Source organism: Nelumbo lutea, chromosome 5 (genome assembly GCF_056320005.1).
Source record: "Nelumbo lutea isolate HS-2025 chromosome 5, American lotus-T2T, whole genome shotgun sequence".
In the NCBI taxonomy this organism is placed as follows: Eukaryota; Viridiplantae; Streptophyta; class Magnoliopsida; order Proteales; family Nelumbonaceae; genus Nelumbo; species Nelumbo lutea.
Window position 1 is genome coordinate 11,068,058 of NC_142688.1, and position 25,345 is coordinate 11,093,402.

The 25,345-nt window shown below is 41.0% G+C and overlaps 1 protein-coding gene across 4 annotated transcripts in view; it reads left to right on the forward strand.

The window, feature by feature from the left end:
* The window catches only part of LOC148850311 (nicotinate phosphoribosyltransferase 1-like), a 78,424-nt gene that overhangs the window by 22,413 nt on the left and 30,666 nt on the right, over nucleotides 1-25,345 (forward strand). For all 4 annotated transcript variants that reach the window (XR_016098691.1, XR_016098692.1, XM_088942580.1 and 1 more), the window contains exons 5-6: nucleotides 43-104; nucleotides 24,617-24,692. Coding sequence is in view for 2 of the 4 variants with exons in the window: in XM_088942580.1 (XP_088798706.1) it covers nucleotides 43-104; nucleotides 24,617-24,692 (138 nt within the window). In the remaining 2 variants the exon portion in view is untranslated. The remainder of the gene's footprint in view (nucleotides 1-42; nucleotides 105-24,616; nucleotides 24,693-25,345) is intronic.

Genomic DNA, 25,345 nt, shown 5'->3' on the forward strand with positions numbered 1-25,345 from the left:
TTTTATCTTTATTTGGAAAACGTATTTTCCTATCTTATGTAGGGACCTGATGGTGGAATAAGCGCATCAAAATATTGCTATATTGGTGGATTTGATGCCACAAGGTTATTCCTCTTAAGACATTGTTAAAACAATGGTCATAATTTTTTTGAATGCATACTGATGTCATTCTTTGATATTTAGTACTTGTCCAAATTGGTTCTCCATTAAGTGTTACTTTCTTTTGAAAGGTTATTTATATTGTGGATGTATATTGAATTCATTTATAGTTGCATATCCATGGATCACCACATTAGGGTTTATCTGTAGTGAAGTAAAAAAGCATGTAACAAAGTTAGAACTTTTCATCAGGCATATCCTTCTTCCACTCATTCTAACTTCTTAGATTATGCATTTGATGTTGATCCAAGGGTATCAAACCCATTGGAATCCTCGACCCCTAGGGATTTGTACTATTGATGGAGTTTGGGGGATGTATCATGGTTGTATAGTCTCACAGGGACCATTTTCCTCTTGTTACAAGATTGTAGACTTTACCAATTAGAATTCAATTTTTTTTTTTCAAATTTTATCAATTTAGGAAATCACTTGTTTTAAGAAGGTTGTTAAGTTCACCACTGTAGAGAAGATGGGCCGAATGGCCCATAGGCTGTTTATCCTTTTTTATCTTTTATGTTCTTTGTTGTAATGGGCCTTAATCTGGGATTTATTCTTTCTAATGTTTTCTTTCTTATGTTATGTCTTTTTAATTTTCTGCCCAACTAGGGGCTTTTCTGTAAATTACCAAAGTTTAACTTAATGAAATAGAATTAAGGGAGTAAGAGAAGAGATTATGTTAGAAAATCTCTCTCTCTAAACCCAAATTGCCGCCACCTTCTTCTTCTTCTTCTTCTCTCCTCTTGAACTCTGATTTTTGCTACTTTCTAAATAGTCCTTTCTTCTCAAAAGGCTGCTTTTCTTCTTGGTATCAGAGCAAGCTCGTTTTTCCCTTTTTTTTTCTCACTTTTTTTCCCATACACAGTGTGTATGGAGAACTGAATCATATGAATAGTTAAAGAAACCAATTTCAGCCTAGTTGTTAGTGGTTTCTGGAGAGAAGGGGACTGGTTTTGTCGTCCTCTTGACAGATTCAAGTGTGTTGCCCGAAACCCTAATTTTCTGGAAAAATTTGATTACGGGCCCCACAAGGAGTTTGACTTGGGCGCTCAGTGACTGAAAGCTTTCTCATTCTCCTTCTTGAAGATAGAATCAAGTGGATTGGTGTTCTGTGAAGTCTACAAGGAGCGGCTGAGTTTTCTTCGTTTCTCCCAGCTTCCGGGTGTGGCGCAGGTTACTGGTACGGCTGCATAGAGGTTTGCTCACAACACAGTTTTTGTTCTGTCTTCATTTGTTGTTATTCAAAGTTGTTTGAAGTCATTTTTTTGAAGTATTTAAGAAGATGAACTCCTCAGACTTTGAAAACAAGCATGTTGATGAATCCGGACAGGTTCTGAGAGCCTCTGTAGACTCTCTACTGGCTGTGACCACAGTCAAGCTGGATGGAACTTGTTTCGACTGTTGCTACAGTAGTCCGAAGAAGAAGAAGAAGAAGAAGAAGAAGAAGAAGACAGAAATGACCTTACTTAAGTGTGGGACAGAGTAACTCTAATAACACTACCACATAAGCAAGTTACTTAATAAACAAAAGAAGACTAAACTACCCCTATTCGGCACATCTTAACACTCCCCCTCAAGCTGGAGAATATATGTCATATAATCCCAGCTTGTTACATAGATAGTTCACTTTCCCTGAGCTTAGAGCTTTTGTAAACAAATCTGCCCACTGGTCATTGGAGCCCACATGTTCTGTATTTATCTCTCTGGCAAGAACCTTCTCTCTCACAAAGTGGCAATCAACCTCTATGTGCTTTGTTCTCTCATGAAAGATAGGATTGGATGAGATATGTAGTGCAGCTTGGTTGTCACAGTACAATTTCATAGGTTTATCCATGTGAAACCCAATTTCTTGTAGGAGATTCTTCAGCCACACTAATTCACAGGTAGTGTGAGCCATGGCCCTATATTCGGCTTCAGCACTGCTTCTGGCTACAACCGTCTGCTTTTTACTCTTCCATGTCACAAGATTTCCTCCCAGAAATGTGCAATAGCCTGTAGTAGATCTTTTGTCACTCATGAGGCCCAGTCTGCATTTGTATACCCAACTACTTCAAGTTTTCCTCCTGGTTTATACAATAGCCCACGGCCTGGAGCACCTTTCAGATACTTCACAATTCTAAGGACTGCATCCCAGTGAGGTATACGAGGGTTCTACATGAATTGGCTCACCACACTGACTGCAAAGGAGATGTCGGGTCTCGTGATAGTCAGATAGTTCAGCTTTCCCACTAGTTGTCTATACCTTCCAGGATCTTCAAATATTTCTCCTGTATCACTGCTCAACTTAACATTTGGTTCCATAGGGGTCTCAGCCAGTTTTGCACCTAGCAGTCCTGTTTCTTCCAATAGATCAAGGACATATTTCCTTTGGCACAGATTAACACCTTGTTTTGACCTGGCAATCTCTATTCCCAAGAAATACTTTAATGTTCCAAGGTCCTTTGTTTGAAAATGATTTTGCAGAAATACCTTTAGTTTGCCAATCCCCAATTTATCACTACCAGTGATGACAATATCATCCACATAGACCACTAATAAAATCTTCCCAGCTTCTGAGTCATAGCTGAACATTGAGTGATCAACCTGGCATTGTTTCATTCCAAAACTCTTCACCACTTCGTTGAACTTCCCAAACCAAGCACGTGGAGATTGCTTCAACCCATAAATTGTTTTCTTCAGCCTGCACACCTTACCACCCTCCCCCTGAGCAACAAACCTAGGTGGTTGCTCCATATATACCTCCTCCACTAGATCACCATGGAGGAAGGCATTCTTTATGTCAAGTTGAAGGAGAGGCCAATCATACATAACTGCCAAGGAAATTAGGACACGAACGGAACCAATTTTAGTCACCGGTGAGAATGTCTCCATGTAGTCCACACCATACACCTGTGGGTAACCTTTAGCAACAATTTTGGCCTTCAGACGCTCCACACTACCATCTGGCAAGTATTTCACAGTATACACCCATTTACAGCCCACAACATGCTTCCCAGGTGGAAGAGTAGTAAGTTCCCACGTTTGAGTATGTTGAAGAGCAGAAAGTTCCTCCTCCATTGCCGGCCACCATCCAGGTGAACTAAGAGCTTCTTGAACATTGTTAGGTAGGGAAATAGAAGACAAAAGTGAAACAAACTAGCGATGTGATGCAGAAAAACGAGATAATGAAACAAAATTGGAAATGGGATGGAGTGTGGAACTACGTTTACCTTTCCGTAAGGCAATGGGTAGGTCAAGATCTGAAGGTTCAGCAATAGGAGCCATGAGAGGATCCGCAGATGAGGTAGAAGCAGGAGGAGGGGCCGGTGTCGTTCGACGTGTATACACTTGTTGGATCGGTGGTCGTTCAGTGGTGGCCTGCACTGGATGAGGAGATGAGTCTACTCCAACAACAGCCTCTGGAACTGAATCACTGACAGGAAGAGGAAGAGGAAGAGGAGGTAAGGGTGAGGACAAGGGTGCTTCATGACTGGAGAAGAAGGGGACAGACTCAAAAAATGTGACATCAGGGCAGACATAGCACTTTCGGGCAATAGGATTGTAACACTTGTACCCTTTTTGAGTCCGAGAGTAGCCAAGGAAGACACATTTAATTGAGCGTGCATCTAGCTTGTCTATTCTAGGACTCAGATTATGAACAAAGCACACACAACCAAAGACACGAGGAGTTAATGGAAACGGAGGTAAAGTGGGAAACAAGATGGAGAAGGGGGACCGACCATGAAGAATAAAAGAGGGCATCCGATTAATGAGAAAACATGCAGTGAGTATAGCATCACTCCAAAACCGTTTAGGAACATGCATGTGGTGAAGCATAGACCGAGCAATTTCAAGAAGATGGCGATTCTTCCGTTCAGCCACCCCATTTTGTTGAGGGGTGAAAGCACACGAGGTCTGATGAATAATGCCATGCTGTTCTAAATACTGTTGAAATGCAGTAAGAAAGTATTCACGACCATTATCTGAATGGAGAACTTTGATTGGAACACCAAATCGTGTGCGTATTTCAGCATGGAATTTTTGAAAAATGGAAAATAATTCACTTCTTTCTTTCATTAAGTAAATCCATGTCATTCTTGAACAATCATCAATAAAGGAGACAAAATACTTTACCCATTATAAGACTCTATTTTGATCGGACCCCAAACATCTGAGTGAACCAAAGAAAAAGGACTCAACATACAACTCTCAACTCTTGGACTGAAGGACACACGACGGTGTTTACCAAACTGACATGACTCACATTGTAAAACTGACAACTGACTCAATGATGGAACCAACATCTTGAGGACCTTGAGAGATGGATGTCCCAGTCGGCAATGCCATTGTAGAGGAGTAAGGGAAGTCTGAAGTGCAACTAAAGATCCACCGCCGTCAAGGTAATACAATCCACCAGCTTCATGCCCCCCACCAATCTTCTTCCCCGTCTTGAGATCCTGAAAAACACAAGTGGAAGGAAAGAAGGTAACAGAACAGTTAAGAGCTTTGGTTATTTTACTAACAGACATAAGATTGAATGGAAAATTAGGTACGTATAAAACAGATGATAAAGGGACATAAGCCAACTCAACATTACCAACACCACTGATGGGAGATGAGGACCCATTGGCAAGTGTAACAGTTTGTGGTGTGGAGGTTTCAGCAAGAGAAGAGAACACACCTGGAGTCCCGGTCATATGATCTGAGGCTCCAGAGTCAATAATCCATGAAGAAGTTTTAGATGACATGCAAGCGATACCTGATTGGGCATATGTGGCAGTGGTGTGCTGTGAAGTAGTTCGAAGGAACCGTTCATACTCATCACGCGAAACACTCACCATCTCCCTCCCAGAAGTAGATGTAGATGTGGAAGGAGTTAGGTCTGCCAGTTTACTGTCACTAATAGCAACCTCGCCTGCTACAGCATGATTAGCCCATTTAGAGGGAGGGCCATGTAGATTATAACAGAAATTCACAGTGTGTCCATCCCTACCACAATGAGTACACTTCCTTGTAGAGTTATTTTTTCCTCTGCCACGGCCTCCCTCTGAGTCACGGCCACCCCTACCAATCATGGAATTGCCATGGCCCCCTCTGGAATGACCTCCCCCTCTTGTACTATGTCCACCACCTCTAGTTGTCACAAGTGCTGATCTATCATACTGTGTGGGGTTCTCTGTCTGGCCCAAAGAGATTCTACGAAGTCTTGAGAATACTTCCTCAAGTGTAGGAAGAGTAGAGCCCCCCAATATTTGAGCTCTAGCTGGTTCATATTCCGACTTCAGCCCCACTAAAAATCTTGTAACATCTAGCTGCTCTTTTTGCTGTTGCTGAACTTGAATATCTGGAGTAAGGGGATGATAGACATTGAGTTCATTCCTTATATTCTTCATGCAGGCATAGTACTCTTCTAGTGTTTTGGTTCCATACTATTCCACAACCAAGTCATGATTTGAGCATCTTCTTGTTCTCAATCATCAAACCCTGGAGAGTCAACCGGTGGCTTCTCATCTCTAACATGCTTTGCTTTCTTCTTTGCCTTGAGAAAAACTTCCACGGATTTAGCCCATGGAACATAGTTCTCCCCATTTAGCTTAATTGAGGTCATTTTTACTCCTAGGTAGTCGGAAGAAATTACTACACTAGGTTTTTGATCATTGTAGCCATCTCCTATTGCTGCCATTGTACCTTTTTCACAGTTGTCTCTAACTTTACTTCTCAGCTACAAGCTGATTGATGTTGTTCACTGTTTGATATTTCAGCCCCTATTGCAGCCTCTAAATACCACTGCTGACTTCACACACTTGTTCTTATTCACACTACTGCTGACTTCACACACTTATGTCCCACATAAGCATCAGTTTACCATTCACTAATCACAAGTGGAGGCCCTCTTACAACCAAGCACCACAACACAGCCAAATTTGCTGCACCCAGTTCAGACTTATTTAACACACTTAAGAGGGCATTACACAACCACAAGGAGTTCAGCAAGGTCACTGCATTCTACCTTATACCATATCAAGAGAGCATTACACAACAACTTACAGCAGCCCTACACATTCGGCTATTACACAACAACTTACAGCAGCCCTACACATTCGGCTACTGCACACACAACCCTTCATAGGGCAACAATGAACCTAGTTCTCTAGGTTCTACTCAGTACAACAGCTTCTTGTAGGGTTTCTACCCAGAAATATAAGTAACGCTAGAAGAAGAAAGAACCGACCTTCCTTTGAGAATATCAATCAACCATTCACTACTGAAGTCACTTTCCTTGTTGAAGAAGGTTATGTGCAGCAGAGAGACAAGCTGTACTGTTTCTGACCTAGGGCGAACCAGTTCTCTCCATTGACTGATTAGAAACGAAGGTGAAGAGTCACGAACAGTGCTGAGGTGCTTTACCAACTGACTTAGGTCAGGAGCATTGCTCTGATACCATGTTTCGACTGTTGCTACAGTAGTCCAAACAGGAAGAGGAGAAGAAGAAGAAGAAGAAGAAGAAGAAGAAGAAGAAGAAGAAGAAGAAGAAGGGTCTGTCGAAAATCTGATGGGTTACCCATTCAGTCGACCCCCTTAATCTATATTAGGTTCTAATCATAGTTACAAAGACAGAAATGACCTTACTTAAGTGTGGGGCAGAGTAACTCTAATAACACTTCCACATAAGCAAGTTACTTAATAAACAGAAGAAGACTAAACTACCCCTATTCGGCACATCTTAACAGAACTAATTATCTGGCTTGGTCACAATCAGTAAAGATTCATATTTGTAGTAGAGGCAAGTGGGGTTTTATCTCCGGGAGCAAAAAGGCTCCTTCGAAAGATGATCCATCATATGAAAAGTGGATGCAAGAAAACTATACTGTTATTGGATGGCTTGTGAACTCAATGCAACCATAGATTAGTCAGCACTATTTGTGGATGAATTCAGCAAAGGAAATTTGGGATAGTGTTGCTGAAACCTATTCCCAAAAATTAAATGTGGCCTGGGTTTACAAGTTGAGAAGTGATGTGAAGAATTTGAGACAGGGGGAGAAACCATTAGCTGTATACTTTTCAACACTGAAGTCTTTATGGCAAGAAATAGATTTGATAGAAGCTATAGCCTGGGACACCACTAATGATGCTAAGACCTACAGAAAACTGGTTGAGAGAAACAAGGTGTTTGAGTTCTTGATAGGGCTAAATCCAGAGTACAACATTACAAAGCAAAATATTTTATCCAAGGATAGTGTCTCACTGTCTCAAGCATATGCCTTGGTAAGTAGTGAAGAAAGCAGAAGACTTGTCCAGGTCCAAGGGGCTGGTCTAAATGATCACTTTGCTAATATGGGAGTGAAACCCAAGGGGGTTGCAGGGACTCCAAGTAGCTCAGGGAAGAAAGAGATTATTTGTGAGTACTGTAAAAAGCCAAAACACACTAAAGACAAGTGTTGGAAATTGCTTCCTGAGCTCCTACCACTTCGGTTTTAGAAGAAGTCTGATAATATAAAGGCAGGGAGTGCTAATGTTGCTGCTGGTCCAGATAGCAATAGATGCCAAACTGAAGAGATGACGGCTAGTGAGCAGTTAGCAGCTATGAAGGCAGAATATGAGAAGTTTGGAAGGATGATCAGTCACCTAGAGGGTGTGACCTCTTCTTCCAACCCTCTAGGAAATTCAACCTCTTTTGCATTTGCTCATTCAGGTATACAGGCTTCTGCCAATCATGCAACCATTTTAGGTAATCGTAGGATCCCTTGGATTATTGATTCTAGTGCTTCTGATCATATGACTAGCCTTTCTACTTTGTTTGTTTCATATGATTTACTTCCTGGGCGTGACAAAATCACCCTAGCCGATGGTTCTCTTGCCCCTATCTCTAGCAAGGGAACCATCAAGGCTACAGACTCCTTGGTTCTTCCTTCTGCTCTTCATGTACCCAGACTAAATACAAACTTGTTATCTGTAAGTAGCCTAACTAAGTCATTAAACTGTTGTGTAACTTTCTTCCCTTCCTACTGTGTTTTTCAGGATCTGGAGTCTCAGAAGGTGATTGGGAGTGACCATGAGGCGAATGGAATATATCTGCTGGATACTCCTGGACAATGCCATGAATAACCTGGAAAAGCTGCTTTCGGGTCTACATCTACAGAGTCCATCAGTCGAGTCATGTTATGCCATTTTCGTTTGGGTCATCTTTCTTTCATTAAGTCATTTATTCCTAGAACTGTTTAAGGGAATTAGTTTGTCCAGTCTTCATTGCGAGTCTTGTGAATTGTCAAAACATTGTAGAAACAGTTATCCTCTGAGAAATAAAAGATCTTCTTCTCCTTTTAATATTGTGCACTCTGATGTGTGGGGGCCTTACCACTTACCTTCTATGGGTGGCTACAAATATTTTATCTTGTTCATTGATGACTTTTCTCGGTTCACTTGGATATTTTTTATGAAGTCCCGTGATGAAGTTCCTAGACTTGTGAGGCAATTCCATGAATTTGTCCTAACCCAATTTGATACCAGAATTAAAATTTTCAGATCCGACAATGCAAAAGAATATTTTGAGAAAAACCTGACCTGCTATCTCACTGATTTAGGGGTTATTCATCAAAGCTCTTGTGTTAGGACCCCAGAACAGAATGGAGTTGCTGAAAGAAAAATAGACATATTGTTGAAGTTGCAAGAAGTATTCTATTTGCCTCACATGTCCCTACAAAATTTTGGGGTGATGCTGTTCTCACTGCCACCTACCTTATAAACCGTATGTCATCCAGGGTTTTAGGGTTTAAGTCTCCCTTCAGTCTTCTTCATCCGAACAAGGATTTTTTCCTATTCCTCTTTGTGTCTTTGTGTGCACTTGTTATGTACATATCCCAAGTGTCCAGAGACATAAATTTGAACCAAAACCCCACAAGTGTATATTCCTTGGTTATTCCCTCACACAAAAGGGTTACTGTTGTTTTGATTTGAAGGCTGGCACTCGATATGTCTCAATGGATGTCACCTTTGATGAGCTTTCTTCCTTTTATGGTTCTTCTCTAGAGAGACATTGTCCAAAGGGGGAGGATTTGTCACATGTGTTTGCTCTTCCTCTTCCTGTCACAGTTGAGTCTTTTGCTGAGTCTCTTCCTCCTTCAAATGAGTTAAGGGAGGATCAGTCACTTCACTCTCATTCCAGTGTTCCTATTCCTCCTCCTTTACCTCCTCACCCTCTTTTTAATCCCAGGTTGTATCAACGGCAAAGAACCAGAAATGAGCAGATTGTTTCCCCTACAACACATGAGCCTCATGCACTTCTAGTAACAGATGAGACAACAGGTACTGTTACAGCCCCTTTCGAGCCATCCTTCCCTGACCTTGATATCCCCATTGCTATTAAGAAAAGAAAAGGAAGTGTACTACACATTGCATTTCCAAACACCTTTCTTATAGTTTGCTCTCTCCATATTTTGCCTACCTTTTTTCTGTTGCTTCTAATCCAATTCCTAGGTCTGTGTCAGAAGCTCTTAATATTACAAAATGGAGGGATGCTATGAGAACAGAAATTGATGCCCTACACAAGAATGATACTTGGGAAGTGGTTGATTTGCCTGGAGGGAAGGATCTAGTAGGCTGTAAGTGGGTTTTTACTATCAAATATCATGTTGATGGCACCATTGAAAGGTACAAGGCTAAGCTGGTTGTAAAAGGCTATACACAGACATATGGGATTGATTATCTGGAGAACTTTGCCCCTATTGCCAAGATGACATCTGTGAGAGTTCTGCTATCTTTGGTTGCACACTCAGACTGACCACTTTATCAACTGGATGTAAAGAATGCATTTCTGAATGGTGAATTACATGAGGAGGTCTATATGTCTCTTCCTCCATGGATGTATGAAGCAAATATGAAAGGAAAGGTTTGCAGGCTGAAGAAGTCTCTTTATGGACTCAAACAGTCCCCTAGAGCACGGTTTGAAAGGTTTAGGGTTGCCCTTGTTAGCTTTGGCTATGTATAGACACAATTTGATCATACCCTCTTTGTGAAGAGGAGAGGATCCTTGGTCATTTACCTGATTGTGTATGTTGATGATATTGTTGTGATTGGTAATGATGTCTTAGGGATTAATGATCTCAAATATTTCCTTCATACAGAGTTTGAGATCAAAGATCTGGGGGAATTAAGATAATTTCTTGGCTTAGAGGTTGCTAGATCCAAGGATGGGATCCTTATCTCTCAAAGAAAGTATGTTCTTGATTTGCTCTTTGAAACAGGGAAGATGGGCGCTAGACCAGTTGCTACTCCTATCGATATGAGCCATAAACTCTCTGCTTCAGATGGAATATTGTTAGAAGATAAGGGAGTCTTCCAGAGACTACTTGGAAAACTTTTTTATCTATGCATGACTCGGACAGACATTGCATATGCTGTCAGTTGCATCAGTTAGTTCATGCATGCTCCCAGGGATACTCACATAGCAGCAGTAGAGCGGATTCTGTGTTATTTGAAGGGCTCCCCTGGAAAGGGAATCCTATTTGCTAAGCATGGCCATATGAAACTTGAAGCCTACATAGATGCTGACTGGGCCAGAAACATTGATGACAGAAGATCTACCTCTGGGTACTGTAGCTTGGTGGCATGTAATATTGCCTCTTGGAGAAGCAAGAAACAATCAGTTGTTGCTCGATCTTCAAACAAAGCAGAATACAGAGCCATGGCTCATGGAGTTTCTAAACTATTGTGGCTTAGATCCTTGATAGAGGAACTGGGTATTGAGCATGATAAGCCAATGATGTTATACTGTGATAATCAGGCCGCCATCAACATTATTCACAACCCAGTGCAACATGACAAAACTAAGCATATTGAAGTTGACAGACACTCCATTCGAGAAAGAGTGGCTTCTGGAGAAGTGTGTTTACCTTTCATCACCTCTGAAGGACAGTTAGCTGATTTCCTTACCAAGGGCATTCCCAAGGCTAAACTTCAGCATGATAATGGCAAGCTTGGCATGATTGACATCTATGCTCAGCTTGAGGGGGAGTGTAGAGAAGATGGGCCAAATGGCCCATAGGCTGTTTATTATTTTTTATCTTTTATGTTCTTTGCTGTAATGGGCCTTAATCTAGGCTTTATTATTTCTTATGTTATGTCTTTTTAATTTTCTGCCCAACTAGGGGCTTCTCTGTAAATTACCAAAGTTTAACTTAATGAAATAGAATTAAGGGAGTAAGAGAAGAGATTATGTTAGAAAATCTCTCTCTGAACCCAAGTTGCCGCCACCTTCTTCTTCTTCTTCTTCTCTCCTCTTGAACTCTGATTTCTGCTACTTTCTTTTGAATTTTTGCAACTTTCTAAACAGTCCTTTCTTCTCAAAAGGCTGTTTTTCTTCTACCACTTTCACTGTGGCTTGAATTTTAGTTTTCTTTTTTTTTTTTCTTTTTTGATTTTGGTTTTGTTGGAAAGATCTTTCAGTTGCCTATCTAAAAGGTCCAAGATCTTGTGGAATTAATGTTATTTGGGAAAGTAATGTTCAATTTACTAACAGGGTGTTAGTCTAGGACTGGATTTGAGATTTTTCAGAAATAGCAAAGTAATTTCTTATATTCTATAGATATATGATGTATTGATTAAAGCTAACTTATCATGTTGGGGGCCTAAACCCTAGGGAAGTATGTGATGTACTATGGTCATTTTTCAGGTGGTCATATAAGACATAGAGTGGCAAAAGGGCCAGTTCTCAGTTTCTTCTTGTTTGAGGAGGGTTTAAGCACTTTGTTGTGCATTTGTATCTCCCTTTTCTCATTATGTTAATAAAATTCTTATATGTTTAAAAAATTAAATCTGAATTGGATTCTTCTTTTTTTTTTCCCTTCACAGAAAGGGTTCTGCTAAGCATACAACTTGGGTTCTCAATTGGGTTAGCTTTTCTTCAAGCTTTATTATTTCTTGTACTTGTTTCCAAGAAGAGATCAATGTCTAAACAGTCCCATGGTCAAGATGAAATATCACAATTTCTACCCTGTCATTGACTTATTATTAATGGAGTCATTGAATGCCCTTATGTAGGAATATAGCATACAAATATCACGGGTTATTGATAGATACCTTAAAGTAATCCAATGTTTTAAAAAATGATCCGCAAATGGAACGACTTTTCCCTCTAGGTGGTGGTTAGAAATTCAACCATCCAGGTTAACTGGGTCAACCAATGTTATCATAAATCAAATAATAGAATATAAAAAAATAGATAGAATTTCAGAAAAATTACAGAAAATTGGGTATGCCTCTAATATATTCATCATCATCATCATCAACATCCAAGCCTTATCCCAACCATATGGGGTTGACTATATGTTGACGAATACATAATATTATATATAAATAAAGTGTGATAGATGAGAAGCATTGTTACTCTTGACAGTGTAGCCGGCCAGAGATAAGTGGAAGAGGAGAGAAGAGAAGAGAAGAAGAAGAGAAGAGAAGAGAGAAGGTTTGCAATGTAACAGTACTGGCGGTGCCAGTTTATTTTACTATATATAGGGCGATAAAAATAATAAGGGAAAAGACCCTTGTGCCCCTGAGTACAATAACAGACATAACAAAAATAAAAAACACTTTGATTAGCCAAACAAGCCCTAACATCTGCAACTAAGTTATTTTAACATTATTCCAACACTCCCCCTCAAGTTGGAGCATAGATGTCAATCATGCCCAACTTGTCACACAAATCTTTGTGCCGCACATGATGAAGACCTTTGGTGAAGATATCTGCAAGTTGCTCTTTCGAGTTGACATATGGTGTGCACACTTCTCCACTTTCAAGTTTCTCTCTGATAAAATGCTTGTCCACTTCAATGTGTTTCGTCCTATCATGCAGAACTGGATTAGCAGCAATATTGATGGCAGCTTTATTGTCACAGTAGAGTGACGTAGGATTGCTTACTGCGAAACCCAGTTCACCTAACAGATTTCTTATCCACATGATTTCCGCAACCCCATGAGCCATCGCTCTATACTCTGCTTCAGCACTGGATCTGGCCTGCTTCTCCATGTGACAAGGTTTCCTCCTACAAAGGCACAATAACCATTGGTAGACTTTCGGTCATTGACTGCTCCTGCCCAATCTGCATCAGTATATACTTCCACTTTTAAGTGATTGTGTTTCCGGAACAACAAACCTGCTCTAGGAAACTTCTTGAGATATCTCAAGATCCTCTCTGCAGCCTCAAAGTGAGTTGTCCTCGGGCTGTGTATGAACTGACTAAGGACACCCACTGCATAGGCAATATCAGGCCTGGTCATAGACAAATACAGAAGTCTCCCCACGAGTCTTTGGAACATCTTTACATCTTTCAAAAACTCTCCCTGACTATCTCCCAGATGGTGATTAGGTTCAATAGGTGCATAAGATGGTTTTACCCCCAACTTGCCTGTATCTTCTAGTAGATCTAGTACATACTTCCGTTGGGAAATAAATATTCCCTTGTGAGAGCGGGCAACTTCAATTCCAAGAAAGTATCGTAAGGGGCCTAGATCCTTCACCTCAAATTTAGTGGCTAAGAATTTTTTTAGTCTCTGGATTTCAGCCTCCCAATCTCCTGTGATCACTATGTCATCCACATACACAATAAGAGCTGCAATTTTACCTTCACCTCTTTTTACAAACAGGGTATGATCTAACTGGCATTGTTTGAATCCCATATGTTGGACTGTTAAATGGAACTTACTAAACCAAGCCCGAGGTGATTGTTTCAACCCATATAGGGACTTTTATAACCTGCACACCTTTTGTTCACTGCCTTTAGCACAGAACCCTGGGGGTTGGGTCATGTACACCTCCTCTTCCAAGTCACCATTCAAGAAGGCATTCTTGATGTCTAATTGGTGAAGATCCCAGTCAAGATTTGCTGCCAAGGAAAGGAGAATGCGGATGGAGCTCATCTTCGCTACTGGAGCAAAAGTCTCTGCATAGTCCACTCCATATACCTGTGTGAAGCCTCTTGCTACTAGTCTAGCCTTGTACCTTTCAACAGTTCCATCAGCTTTGTGTTTCACTGTGAACACCCACTTGCACCCCACTGGTTCCTTCCCCTCAGGAAGATCTACCAACTCCCACGTACCATTTTTGTGTAAGGCATCAATTTCTTCATGCATTGCATCTGTCCATTCAGATTTTGACAAAGCTTTTGCCACGAACTTAGGGATGGGAACACTGTCCACAGAAGAGAGAAAGGCACGATACGAAGGTGAAACATGCTCATAGGACACAAAGTTAGAGATAGGATGATTAGTGGTACAAGATCTAACACCCTTTCTCTTAGCAATAGGAATATTAAGATCATTGGGGACAGGTGAATCAACATTTAAAGGAGCAATGGGAGCAAGTGTACTTGGCTGATGAGACGGATCTGCCTCGGGTGAATCCGATGATGTTGGTTGCATAGTGTCCGGCTCCACGGCTCTTGAGCTCTGCTGGCTCTTATGGCGACGATGAAAAACCCGGAACGAAGGAGGATCGGGTAAAGGAGGTAGTTGAATCTGAGTTGCCGCCTTTTCTCCTCAACCCTACTCTCCCCCTGAGGAGAAACCGAGAAGAACGGTTGACTCTCAAAGAATGAGACATCAATGGAAACATAGTACTTGCGGGCAATGGGGTCATAGCAACGATACCCCTTTTGAGATGAAAGGTAACCAAGAAAAACACAAGGAATAGTCTGAGGGTCAAGTTTACCATGAGTAGGTGACAGGTTGTGGACAAAACAACGACACCCAAAAACACGCATCGGAATGGTGGACAGCGGGGCTGTAGGGAACAAGAGCTGATGTGGGGCCTTATACTCTAGTAGCCGAGAGGGCATGCAATTGATGATATATGTCGCACACAATACTGCATCCATCTAGAACTGTTTTGGCACATTCATATGAATCAGCAAGCCACGAGCAACTTCGAGAAGGTGACGGTTTTTTTGGTTCAGCCACACATTTTGTTGGGGTGTCCTGGCACAAGAGCTTTGCTGAAGTGACCCACTCGAAGCAAAGAACTTCGTGGGATCACTATGGAAATATTCCTTTGCATTGTCTGACTGGAAAATATGAATTTCCGTTTGGAACTGAGTGAACACCGTGCGTTGAAAATCTTTCACAATTTGTGGCACTTCATCTCGAGATCGCATAGGGTAAACGCAAGTGTATCGAGAATAGTCATCAATCAAAGTAACAAAATACTTATAGCCACCCGCAGTAGGTTGAGTAACAGGGCCCCAAACATCAGAATAAACAATATGAAATGGAAATTCAGATCTTTTATTTCTTAAAGGTAAAGAACTTCTACAATGCTTACTCAACTGACAAGTTTGACACTGTAACTGACTCACTGACAAGGACTCAAACAACTTTGGGAACATAACTTTTAACGGCTCAAAAGAAAGATGACCTAAACGACTATGCCATAAATAGGCCTGACTCTCACTCGACGAACTTGTGGACTCAGTCGCCACTAGAGCAACATTATTCTCCAAGACGTAGAGACCATCCACCATGCTTCCTCTATCAATCGTCTTCCCCAAGGTCAAATCCTGAAACACACATGAAGACGAAAAAACGGTGACTGAGCAGTTCAAAGATTGAGTAATACTACTAATGGACAGCAAATTAATAGGTAATTTCGGAACATGCAGGACATTAGGAAGAGTAAGCCAAGTGGGAGAGATATGGTGCCTCGGCCAGCTATGGTAGAAAAATAACCATAAGCCAGTCTTACCTTATCTCTCCCAGAGAGAAGGTTATATGCCTGAAACAAATTTGACTTACCGGTCATGTGATTTGAGGCTCCGGAGTCAAAAATCCAAGGTGAATCAGTAGTATGAGATGACACATGGAAGGCTGTGGCATTACCTGATGTAGACGCAAATGAGGTAGAAGGAGTAGGCCCAGAATCCACCTGGTGGAGAGTCCTACCATACAATTCCAAATGTTCACGGAAGGAGTTGATAATATCTTCCTTAGGGTCAGAACCGGGATGTCTCTCCTAAGTTACGGAAGTACTAGTCTCTGTCGATGCCATATTAGCTGAGTTATACCTTTTTTTATTCTGCTGGCCTGGTTTCTTGCCCTGATCCGGTGCTGACTTTTTACCCAAATCCTGCGCCCATTTAGGTTTTCCATGGAGATCCCAACATGTATCTTTAGTGTGTCGTGTCTTCTAGCAGTGACTGCACCAAAGCTTGCTTTTATCTTCTGATTTTTTCTGAGTGTCACCCCTTTTAAAGCCACCTCCGACATTTGTATCTGAATTTCTCCGGACTGCTAGGGCAACTGACTCCCCTTCTACACCATTCATCACACTTCTTCTGCTTTCTTCTGACTGTACCAAGGCATACACCTCCTGGACTGATGGCAAGTCTTTACTACCCAAGATCTGTACCCTGATGGACTCATATGACGAATTCAGCCCTAGGAGGAAGGCAAACACGCGTTGCTGTGATACAAGTGACTTATAGTCCTTTGCATCTTCATCACACTTCCAATTCACATTCTGATAGTGATCAAGTTCTTTCCATATTGATGTCAAATCAGAATAGTACATTGAGAGACTCTTCTCCCCCTGCTTGCTAGTAGAAGATTCAGCTTGTAGTTGATATATCTTGGCATAGTGTCTCTGTTCTGAATAAGTGGACTTCGCTTGTTCCCATATCTCACAAGCAGTTTCAGCCCACATAAAAGTCTTCCTTACTTGTGGCAGCATTGAAACCAAGAGCCAAGACATCACCATACTGTTCTCTTGGTTCTACCTATCATGCTCAACACTTCCATACTTCGGTTCCTTTACTCTCCCATTGATGTATCCTATTCGCCCCATAGCAGTGATGTAGAGTTTTATCCCCCTAGACCACTCAAGGTAATTCAGACCATCAAAGGGAATGACAGCCATGGGAAAGCTCATATCCATTCCCCCACTCACTCCATTGTGGCTCCCTGAGATCTCTGAAGTAGCAGAATTCTCAGTCGATATGGTCAAGCAGTTAATCAGTCCCACACACCGGACTTAGGACCCCTCCTTACTCCACAAAACAATGCTCCACTCAGTTCACACCCACACACTTGGGTTTACCAACCAGATTGAGCACAAACAGTACCAAATTCCGGACAAAAACTGAGGTAATATTCGGCAGATTTCAGACCTGTATAGTTTTATCAGTCCCCACCTACCAGAATTCCAGAATGTCTAACAGCCACTAATCAGCAGGAGAGATCCTTCTTACTTATAGTCAACTCAAACCATTGAGAAGACAGGTCAGCATTGACCTACAGTTGTCTTAACACATGAACAGGATCACACGATCCAAGAAAACTAGGGTTACACAGGTTCGACAGCATTCAGCCGCCCCAGATTCATAGGGTTTTCACTCGGCACATGACCAAGGTGAGTAAAGAAGAGGAAAAAATAGGAAGAACTGTACCAGTCGTAGCTATTCTGTAGTCCAGAATCAGATTTCTTTTCTGCTAGTCTGTTCGATCTGTTCTTTGGGTTGATCGATCTTCTCTTGACAGTAGGGTTGATCAATCTGCTCTCTTTTAATCAGCATTCCCGCTCTGATACCATCTTGATAGTGTAGCCGGCCAGATATAAGTGGAAGAGGAGAGAAGAGAAGAGAAGAGAGAAGGTTTGCAATGTAACAGTACTGGCGGCGCCAGTGTTTATTTTACTATATATAGGGCGACAGAAATAACAAGGGAAAAGACCCTTGTGCACCTGAGTACAATAACAGACATAACAGAAATAAAAAAACGAAATAAAAAACACTTTGATTATCCAAACAGGCCCTAACATATGCAACTAAGTTATTTTAACATTATTCCAACAGTTACTAATGATGGAAATGGCTAAAAAAAAAAAAACGTCTAACCTTGACCTGCTAACCATGTCAAGTCAAATGTCTTAGTTGTTCAACCAATTGGGTTACTGGCTTGTGGACCAAGTAAATAATGCATTCATCATCTAGTCTGTACTATTTTGACCCTTGTCCTTTATGGTCTACCCCTACCCTTTCTAGCCCGTTCAACTTACAACAAATCACTTCTTCTTATGGTGCTGTCAAATGTCTTCTACGCATGTGACCAAATCATCTTAGTCTACCTTCTCTCATTTTGTCACGTATTGGAGCTACTAGGTTCCTTTGAATGACTTCATTTGGCTCAATAATTCAGTTCTGGTGGATGAAGTGTGTTGGTTTGGCAGATTTAATGTATATGTTTGTCATTGCTGGGTCTGAAGGCCTTAGTTATTGGGCCTAAACTTGTTTAATGTTTTATTTGTCTAGGTGTCCCATCACTAATCAGGGGCATTCTAGTCCTTTCATGTAACACTATGTAATAAACATATATATATATAAGACAGTAGGGTCGGCTGAAAGGTTTTGAGCCGCCATTCTTAAACTTCCTCCTCTTCTTCTCTTCTTCTTCTTCGGCTACCGTGTTCCAGCAAACATGGTATCAGAGCTTTAACCCATCTCCTGGTTACAGTTGCTGCCACCTTTTCTACTCTTATCTATTCCTTCTTTTTCCTTCCCTATCTTGGTCGCTGTGATGAAACCCTAGGGTTGCCGTAGAACACAGCAAGATCTGTACCTAGGGTTTCCCTTGGTTGTAGGGCCCAAGGGGAGTTTGTCCCAGAAGCTGATGCCCTACTAGACTCCTTATAGCAGGTAGTAGCCATTCGGCTGCTAAGAGAGATCTGTGTGGAACAGATCTAGGTGGAGGACTGATTTCGACAGTCCTAGTACTGGTTGAAGGGGTGACTACAGTCTACGACAGCAGAAGTCAAAGCCCAACAAAAGTCAGCACAGTGCAGCGGTGGGTTGCTCTTGGTTTCAGATCTGTTACGTGTTCTCAGGACTGTAACAACTTCGGTAAGTCTGAAACAGTATTCTTTGTACTGAGCTTGCAATCGTGATCATTGTAAGAGGGAGGAGATGTCTTCATTATCCGGGGAAGTGTCTTCTAGGGATAATAGATCTGGTGGGAGGTCTCCTAATCTGGAGAATCCAAATCTGCACAGTTTGCAGATCACCAGTATGTTGTTGGATGAATACAATTTCAGAGAATGGTCTGTTTCTGCCATGCTCTTCATTACTTCCCGGGAACTCACGGGTTATTTAGATGGGCAGAAGAAGGAACCTGAAGTGGGTAGTGTGGAGTACGCAGTTTGGCGTAAGGAGAATGCTACTGTAATGTCCTGGCTGCTTGCTTCAATGACTCCAAGAGTAGCCAGGACTGTTCAACACTTTTCCACTGCTGCTAAGATTTGGGAGAAAGTGTCTAAAACTTGTGGACAGAGAAAGAACAATGCCAGAATTTATAGGCTAAACCAAGACATTGCTTCCTTGAGACAAGGAGATATGACAGTTGCAACGTATTTTGCAACCCTAGAAGGATTGTGGGAAGAGTTTGATCACCACCTTATTCTTGATTGGGAGAATGCCAGAGGCAAGGAGAAGCATGATAAACAAATTGAAGAGGGTAGAGCCTTTAAGTTCTTGGCTGGTTTAGACCCAATGTATGAGAGCATAAGGTCTCAAATTTTGGGAAGGGATGAAATGCCAGATTTACATCATGTTTATCATCTAGTAAGGAATGAAGAGGTCGGGAGGAAAGAGATGCAAGCTGACACTCAAATACAGCCAGCTGAATAGCCTGTTGAACATTCAGCCTTGATTTCTTCAAATCAAAAGGGGAACAAGTGTTCAGACAAGAGGCATCTTAAGTGCACTCATTGTGGAGGTGAAAGGCATGTAAAAGAGAAGTGTTGGTTTCTTTATCCTCATCTGAAACCTGCTGCCTTGACGAAAGACAAGAAGCACCAGAAGGGTCAAGCAGCAAGTGGGAACCTTGTTACTAGTCACAGTGGTGATAGCACACAGAACACATCAACAGTTGCTTCTTCTCCCATGGGACAGACTGCTAATTCCTGTGTATCCGGGTCCTTGGGTTTCACTGCTGATGAGGTAGAGGTCCTTAGCCAGGCTTTAACCCGTCTAAGGACTAACTCTCTTGCTTCCACCTCTCTTGTCAGATCAGGTATTGTCTCTGCTTTTAGTGCAACTAGTTCTATTGACTCTACTTCTTGGATTATTGATTCCGGTGCAACTGACCACATGACACATATGTCCTCTTTATTTTCTTCCTATCACTTATTGTCTAATCTAGATAAGATGAGAGTTGCTGACGGTTCTCTCTCCACCATCTCTGGGAAAGGGGTGGTTGACCTAAGCAAGGACCTCTCTCTTAAATCTGTTCTGCATGTTCCCAATCTTACTTCCAATCTCTTATCTGTTTCAAAGCTTACCAAGAATTTGAATTGCAGCATAACATTTTTTCCTACTCATTGTGTCTTTCAGGACAGATTGACGAAGAGAACGATTGGGAGCGGTCATGAGTATGGAGGTCTCTACTATTTTGATGCAGACATCAGTTCGGCCTTACAAACATCTGCTGCTAGTAGTCAGAATTATGTGGAGTCAATAGCTAGGTTACATTTGTGGCATGCTAGGCTAGGTCATTTACCTTTTTCATCATTGGAAGGGTTGTTTCCCGAATTATTCAAGGGTATTTCAAATCAAAGTTTAGTTTGTGAAGTGTGTCAGTTGTCAAAACAATGTAGAACTGTTTATCCAGTTTCTAGTAATGAAATTCAAGCTCCTTTTGATTTGATTCATTCTAATGTCTGGGGCCCTTCACCTCTTGTTTTTGTTGATGGCTTTCGTTACTTTATCAGTTTTATTGATCACTATTTGCGATGCACATGGATCTACTTGTTAAAAGGACGTGATGAAGTGCCACGGATAACCATGGCATTTTGTAAAATGATTGAAACACAATTTGACAAGAAGATTAAGCAATTTCGGTCAGACAATGCTGCTGAATATTTTGAAAGATCCTTGAACCTGTTCATGGAGGATGCAGGCATGCTACATTAGTCATCTTGTACTAGTACCCCTCAATAGAATGGGGTTGCTGAGCGCAAGAATAGACACCTATTGGAGACCGCTCGAGCCTTACTATTTCAGCACAAGGTTCCCAAGCACTACTGGTCTCAAGCAGTCCTTACTGCATCATATCTGATAAATCGAATGCCATCCAAGGTGTTGGACATGAAAACTCCTTTCTCTGTCCTTTGTCCTAATCTTCCAGACTTTCCTCTTCCACCTAGAGTCTTCGGTTGTGTATGTTTTATACATGTAAAGGATCCAAAGAAGACCAAGCTGGATCCTAGGGCTACTAAAGGAATCTTTTTAGGGTACTCTCCGACACAGAAGGGTTACAAGTGTTATGATCCAGTCACCAAGAAGAAATATGTCACAAAAGATGTGGTATTTTTTGAGTCTCAATCCTATTTTCATTCTTCCCAGAATCCTCTTCAGGGGGAGACTAGTGGGATGGAAGAGGATTCTTCTTCCCCCTCCTTTTTGTGCCTCTTTCTGCCTAGGACCTTCCATCATCTCCTCCTGATCCTCCTAGTTGTAGCATCCTGGGTGAACCTAGTGAGGCTCCCATTGTGCATGTTACCACTCTTGATGCTGCAAATGTTCCTGAGGACTCCAGTAGGCAACAAAAAGATATAAGAATCGCCTACAACAGAAGGAAAAAGGGCACTCTAACTCATGTCAGCAACCAATCGGACTCAGATCAACCTGTCTCAACAACTCCAGGTAATCTTATCACACATACTTATGATTTGGATCTTCCTATTGCTCTTCATAAGTCTACCCGTTCTTGTACTATCTGACACCCCATTGCTGATTTTGTTTCTTACTCACGTTTATATCCTCGTTATTATTCCTTTGTGTCTGCTCTCTCCACTGTGCATGTCCCTACCAGGTACTCAGAGGCAGTGTCTGACCCAAGATGGAAAGAGGCTATGAATGAAGAAATGAAAGCCTTAATGAAAGCAAGGACTTGGGAATTAGTGGATCTACCAGAAGGGAAGAGCACTGTCGGATGCAAGTGGGTGTTTACTGTAAAGCATAGGGAGGATGGGTCCATTGAAAGGTACAAGGCCAGACTTGTGGTAAAGGGGTTTACTCAAAAGGAAGGGATTGGCTACAAAGAAACCTTTGCTCCAGTAGCGAAGCTCAACACAATCCGGGTTTTATTGTCATTAGCTGCAAACTTTTCATAGGAGCTACGTCAACTGGATGTGAAGAATGCTTTCCTAAATGGTGATCTACATGAAGAGGTATTCATGGATCCTCCACCAAGCTATGTTTTTGATAGAAAAGTGTGTAAACTGAGGAAAGCATTATATGGTCTTAAGCAGTCTCCTCGGGCTTGGTTTGAGAAGCTTTGTGGGGCCATGAAGAAAGTGGGGCAGATCATACCTTGTTCATAAGGAAACAAAATAGCAAACTTACAGCACTCATTGTCTATGTGGATGATATGGTGATTACTGGGGATGATCTGGAAGAGATAAAAAGATTAAAGGAGTTCTTGGCTTCTGAGTTTGAGATCAAAGACTTGGGCCATCTGAGATACTTTCTTGGGATTGAAGTTGCTAGGTCAAAAGAGGGCATCTATATATGTCAGCGGAAGTATGTCCTTGACCACCTAGAAGAAACATGTATGATGGGGTGTAGGCCAGCAAATACTCCAATAGAACAGAACCATGGTCTACAGGAATCAATATGAGAGGACTACCTTGATAAAGAGAGGTACCAAAAGCTGGTAGGGAAGTTGATATATATGTCTCTCACTCAACCAGATATTGCTTATGCTGTACATGTTATTAGCCATGCACTCTCCAAAGATCCCTCATATGAGAGTAGTGGAAAGGATTCTTAGGTACTTGAAGACTTGCCTAGGAAAAGGAATTCTATTCAGGAAACACAATAAAATTGAAATTGAAGCGTATATTGATGCAGATTAGGCCGGTTCTGTTGGGGACAGGAAGTCAACTTCTGGGTATTGCGCGTTTGTTGGAGGGAATCTAGTTACATGGTGGAGTAAAAAGTAGAATGTGGTTGCTAGATCAAGTGTAGAGGCTGAATATTGAGCTATGGCTCATGGTGTTGCTGAACTTCTGTGGCTTAGGACCCTTCTTAGTGAACTCGGGATAAAGATCGAGTGTCCTCTCAGGTTGTACTATGACAACAAGGCTGCCATCAATATTGCAAATAACCCAGTGCAACATGATAGGACGAAACATATTGAGATTGACCGACACTTCGTTAGAGAAAGAATAGTCTCAGGGGAACTTTGCATTCCTTATATTCCTTCCGAGATGCAGATTGCAGATGTGCTAACAAAAGGACTAGCTTCAACGAAATACTTGGACTTGGCAAGCTAAACATGATTGACATCTATGCTTAGCTCGAGGGGGAGTGTTGGTTCGACAAATTTAATGTATCTGTTTGTCATTGTTGGTTCTTAAGTCATTAGTTATTGGGCCTAAACTTGTTTAATGTTTTATTCGTCTAGGTGTCCCATCACTAATCAGGGGCATCTAGTCCTTTCATGTAAAACTATAAAATTATTATTTTTTTGTGTGAAAACTAAGAATTTAAGACCCTAACATGGCCTTGTTTGGGCTATCCTCGAGGGGCAGGCACAAAGGCGGCTCGTAGAATTAGGAATGTAATATGTCAGATCAGCTACTTGATGCAATTGAGAAAAAAAAAGAGATTGTGGGATTTATATGTTTGATTTCATTTTTAAATTCTCATTTGAATATGCTTTACATATTATATTTATGTATTTTAATTTTATATAATAGGTTTTTAAAAACATTTATTATAAAACTTAAGTTTATATTTTTATTAATATTATGTTTTATAATTTTTTGATTTTTTTGCTTTTTCTTTAGCTTTTTTTTTCTTTTAAATTTTACGCCTTGCCTCAAAAACGCGCGGGCCTAGCCTTGCACCTTGCGCCTTAGGCACAAAATGGCCCTTGCGCTTTTTTTGCACCTTGCGCTTTTAAAACACTGTACCTGTTAGATTGAGAGGAAAAAATTTATGGAGTAGCTATGGTATTGGCAGTCACTTGATGATCGGTGTTGCATGGCCTCTTCCATGTGTAAAATGTGTCTGTATCGGAGATATTTTGGATTTAACACCCTATGGATTCTTTTCTGATTTCTAGCATTTTTTGTTTGCTTAAATTGTTAGAACATTTAGTATGTATGGATCCCATATTTTTTCTATTCCTAGGTGCCAAAGAATCTTTTTATCTCTATTTAATTTTTCTTCAGAATATTTAAGTATCTAAGTATCTATATTTTATCTTTTAAGCTTCCATCTTCTGTGGGTGGTTGGTATTTCTGATCCTACTCCACATAAGTCAACTTCATTATGAAATTGAGAAATAAATTGGGATTTGTTTGTTCTTTCTCTAGCAATTGTTTTAAGGATCACTTGGCTATGCTTCTTTCATCCTTGTCTTTCTACAATTGCTTTCCTGGTTAATTCGAGTAAATTTACATGTCTCTCATGTATGAGTTTGCTTCCTGTATTGACAGCAATGTTGCAGCTGGGCAGTTATTTGGGATTCCACTTCGTGGAACACATTCTCATGCCTTTGTTAGCTCATTCATGGTTGGTGGTTACATTTTCCATAGGAAAGCATATCAAGGATATTTCTACAACTGTTATTGTATTGACTATCAACAATGTTGTCACTGGTTTTTTATTATGAGTTTGTGTTCTCAATTATCAGAAACTTGTCCTCAAATCTCACTAGTTTGTAGCTAGAATACCTGGATAACTAGAGATGCTTACAGTACTCATTTCAAACATAATAGGAACCCAATACAACACCGGGTATTGCATTCAAACTTCTATGATAGATACTCATAGCATTAACATTTCTAAAATATATAAAATGGTGTGTGTTAATAAATTGTACTATAAAATGTGTTAGAATAAACCCTGTAAAATACAAATGTTTGGATATTAAATAGGACACCTAGATCTATATCCTTGTCTTGGATCTTAGGAAATTCAGAGTCATATCCATGTTTCTAGTATCCACCTTTATATCCATCTCTATACCTAGGCCACTTAGGTACATAGAATGCTATAACTTAAAATTTAGTAATGTCTAGATTGATTAAAAAACAATATGATAGAATACAACCCATTCCACTTGCTGTGTATGCTCCAGATTCGAGCCCAAACCTTCCCAGGGATGATCTTGGTCCCTCGCGCTCGACCTTACCATCAAAACCACTCATTCAGTATGTTTACCA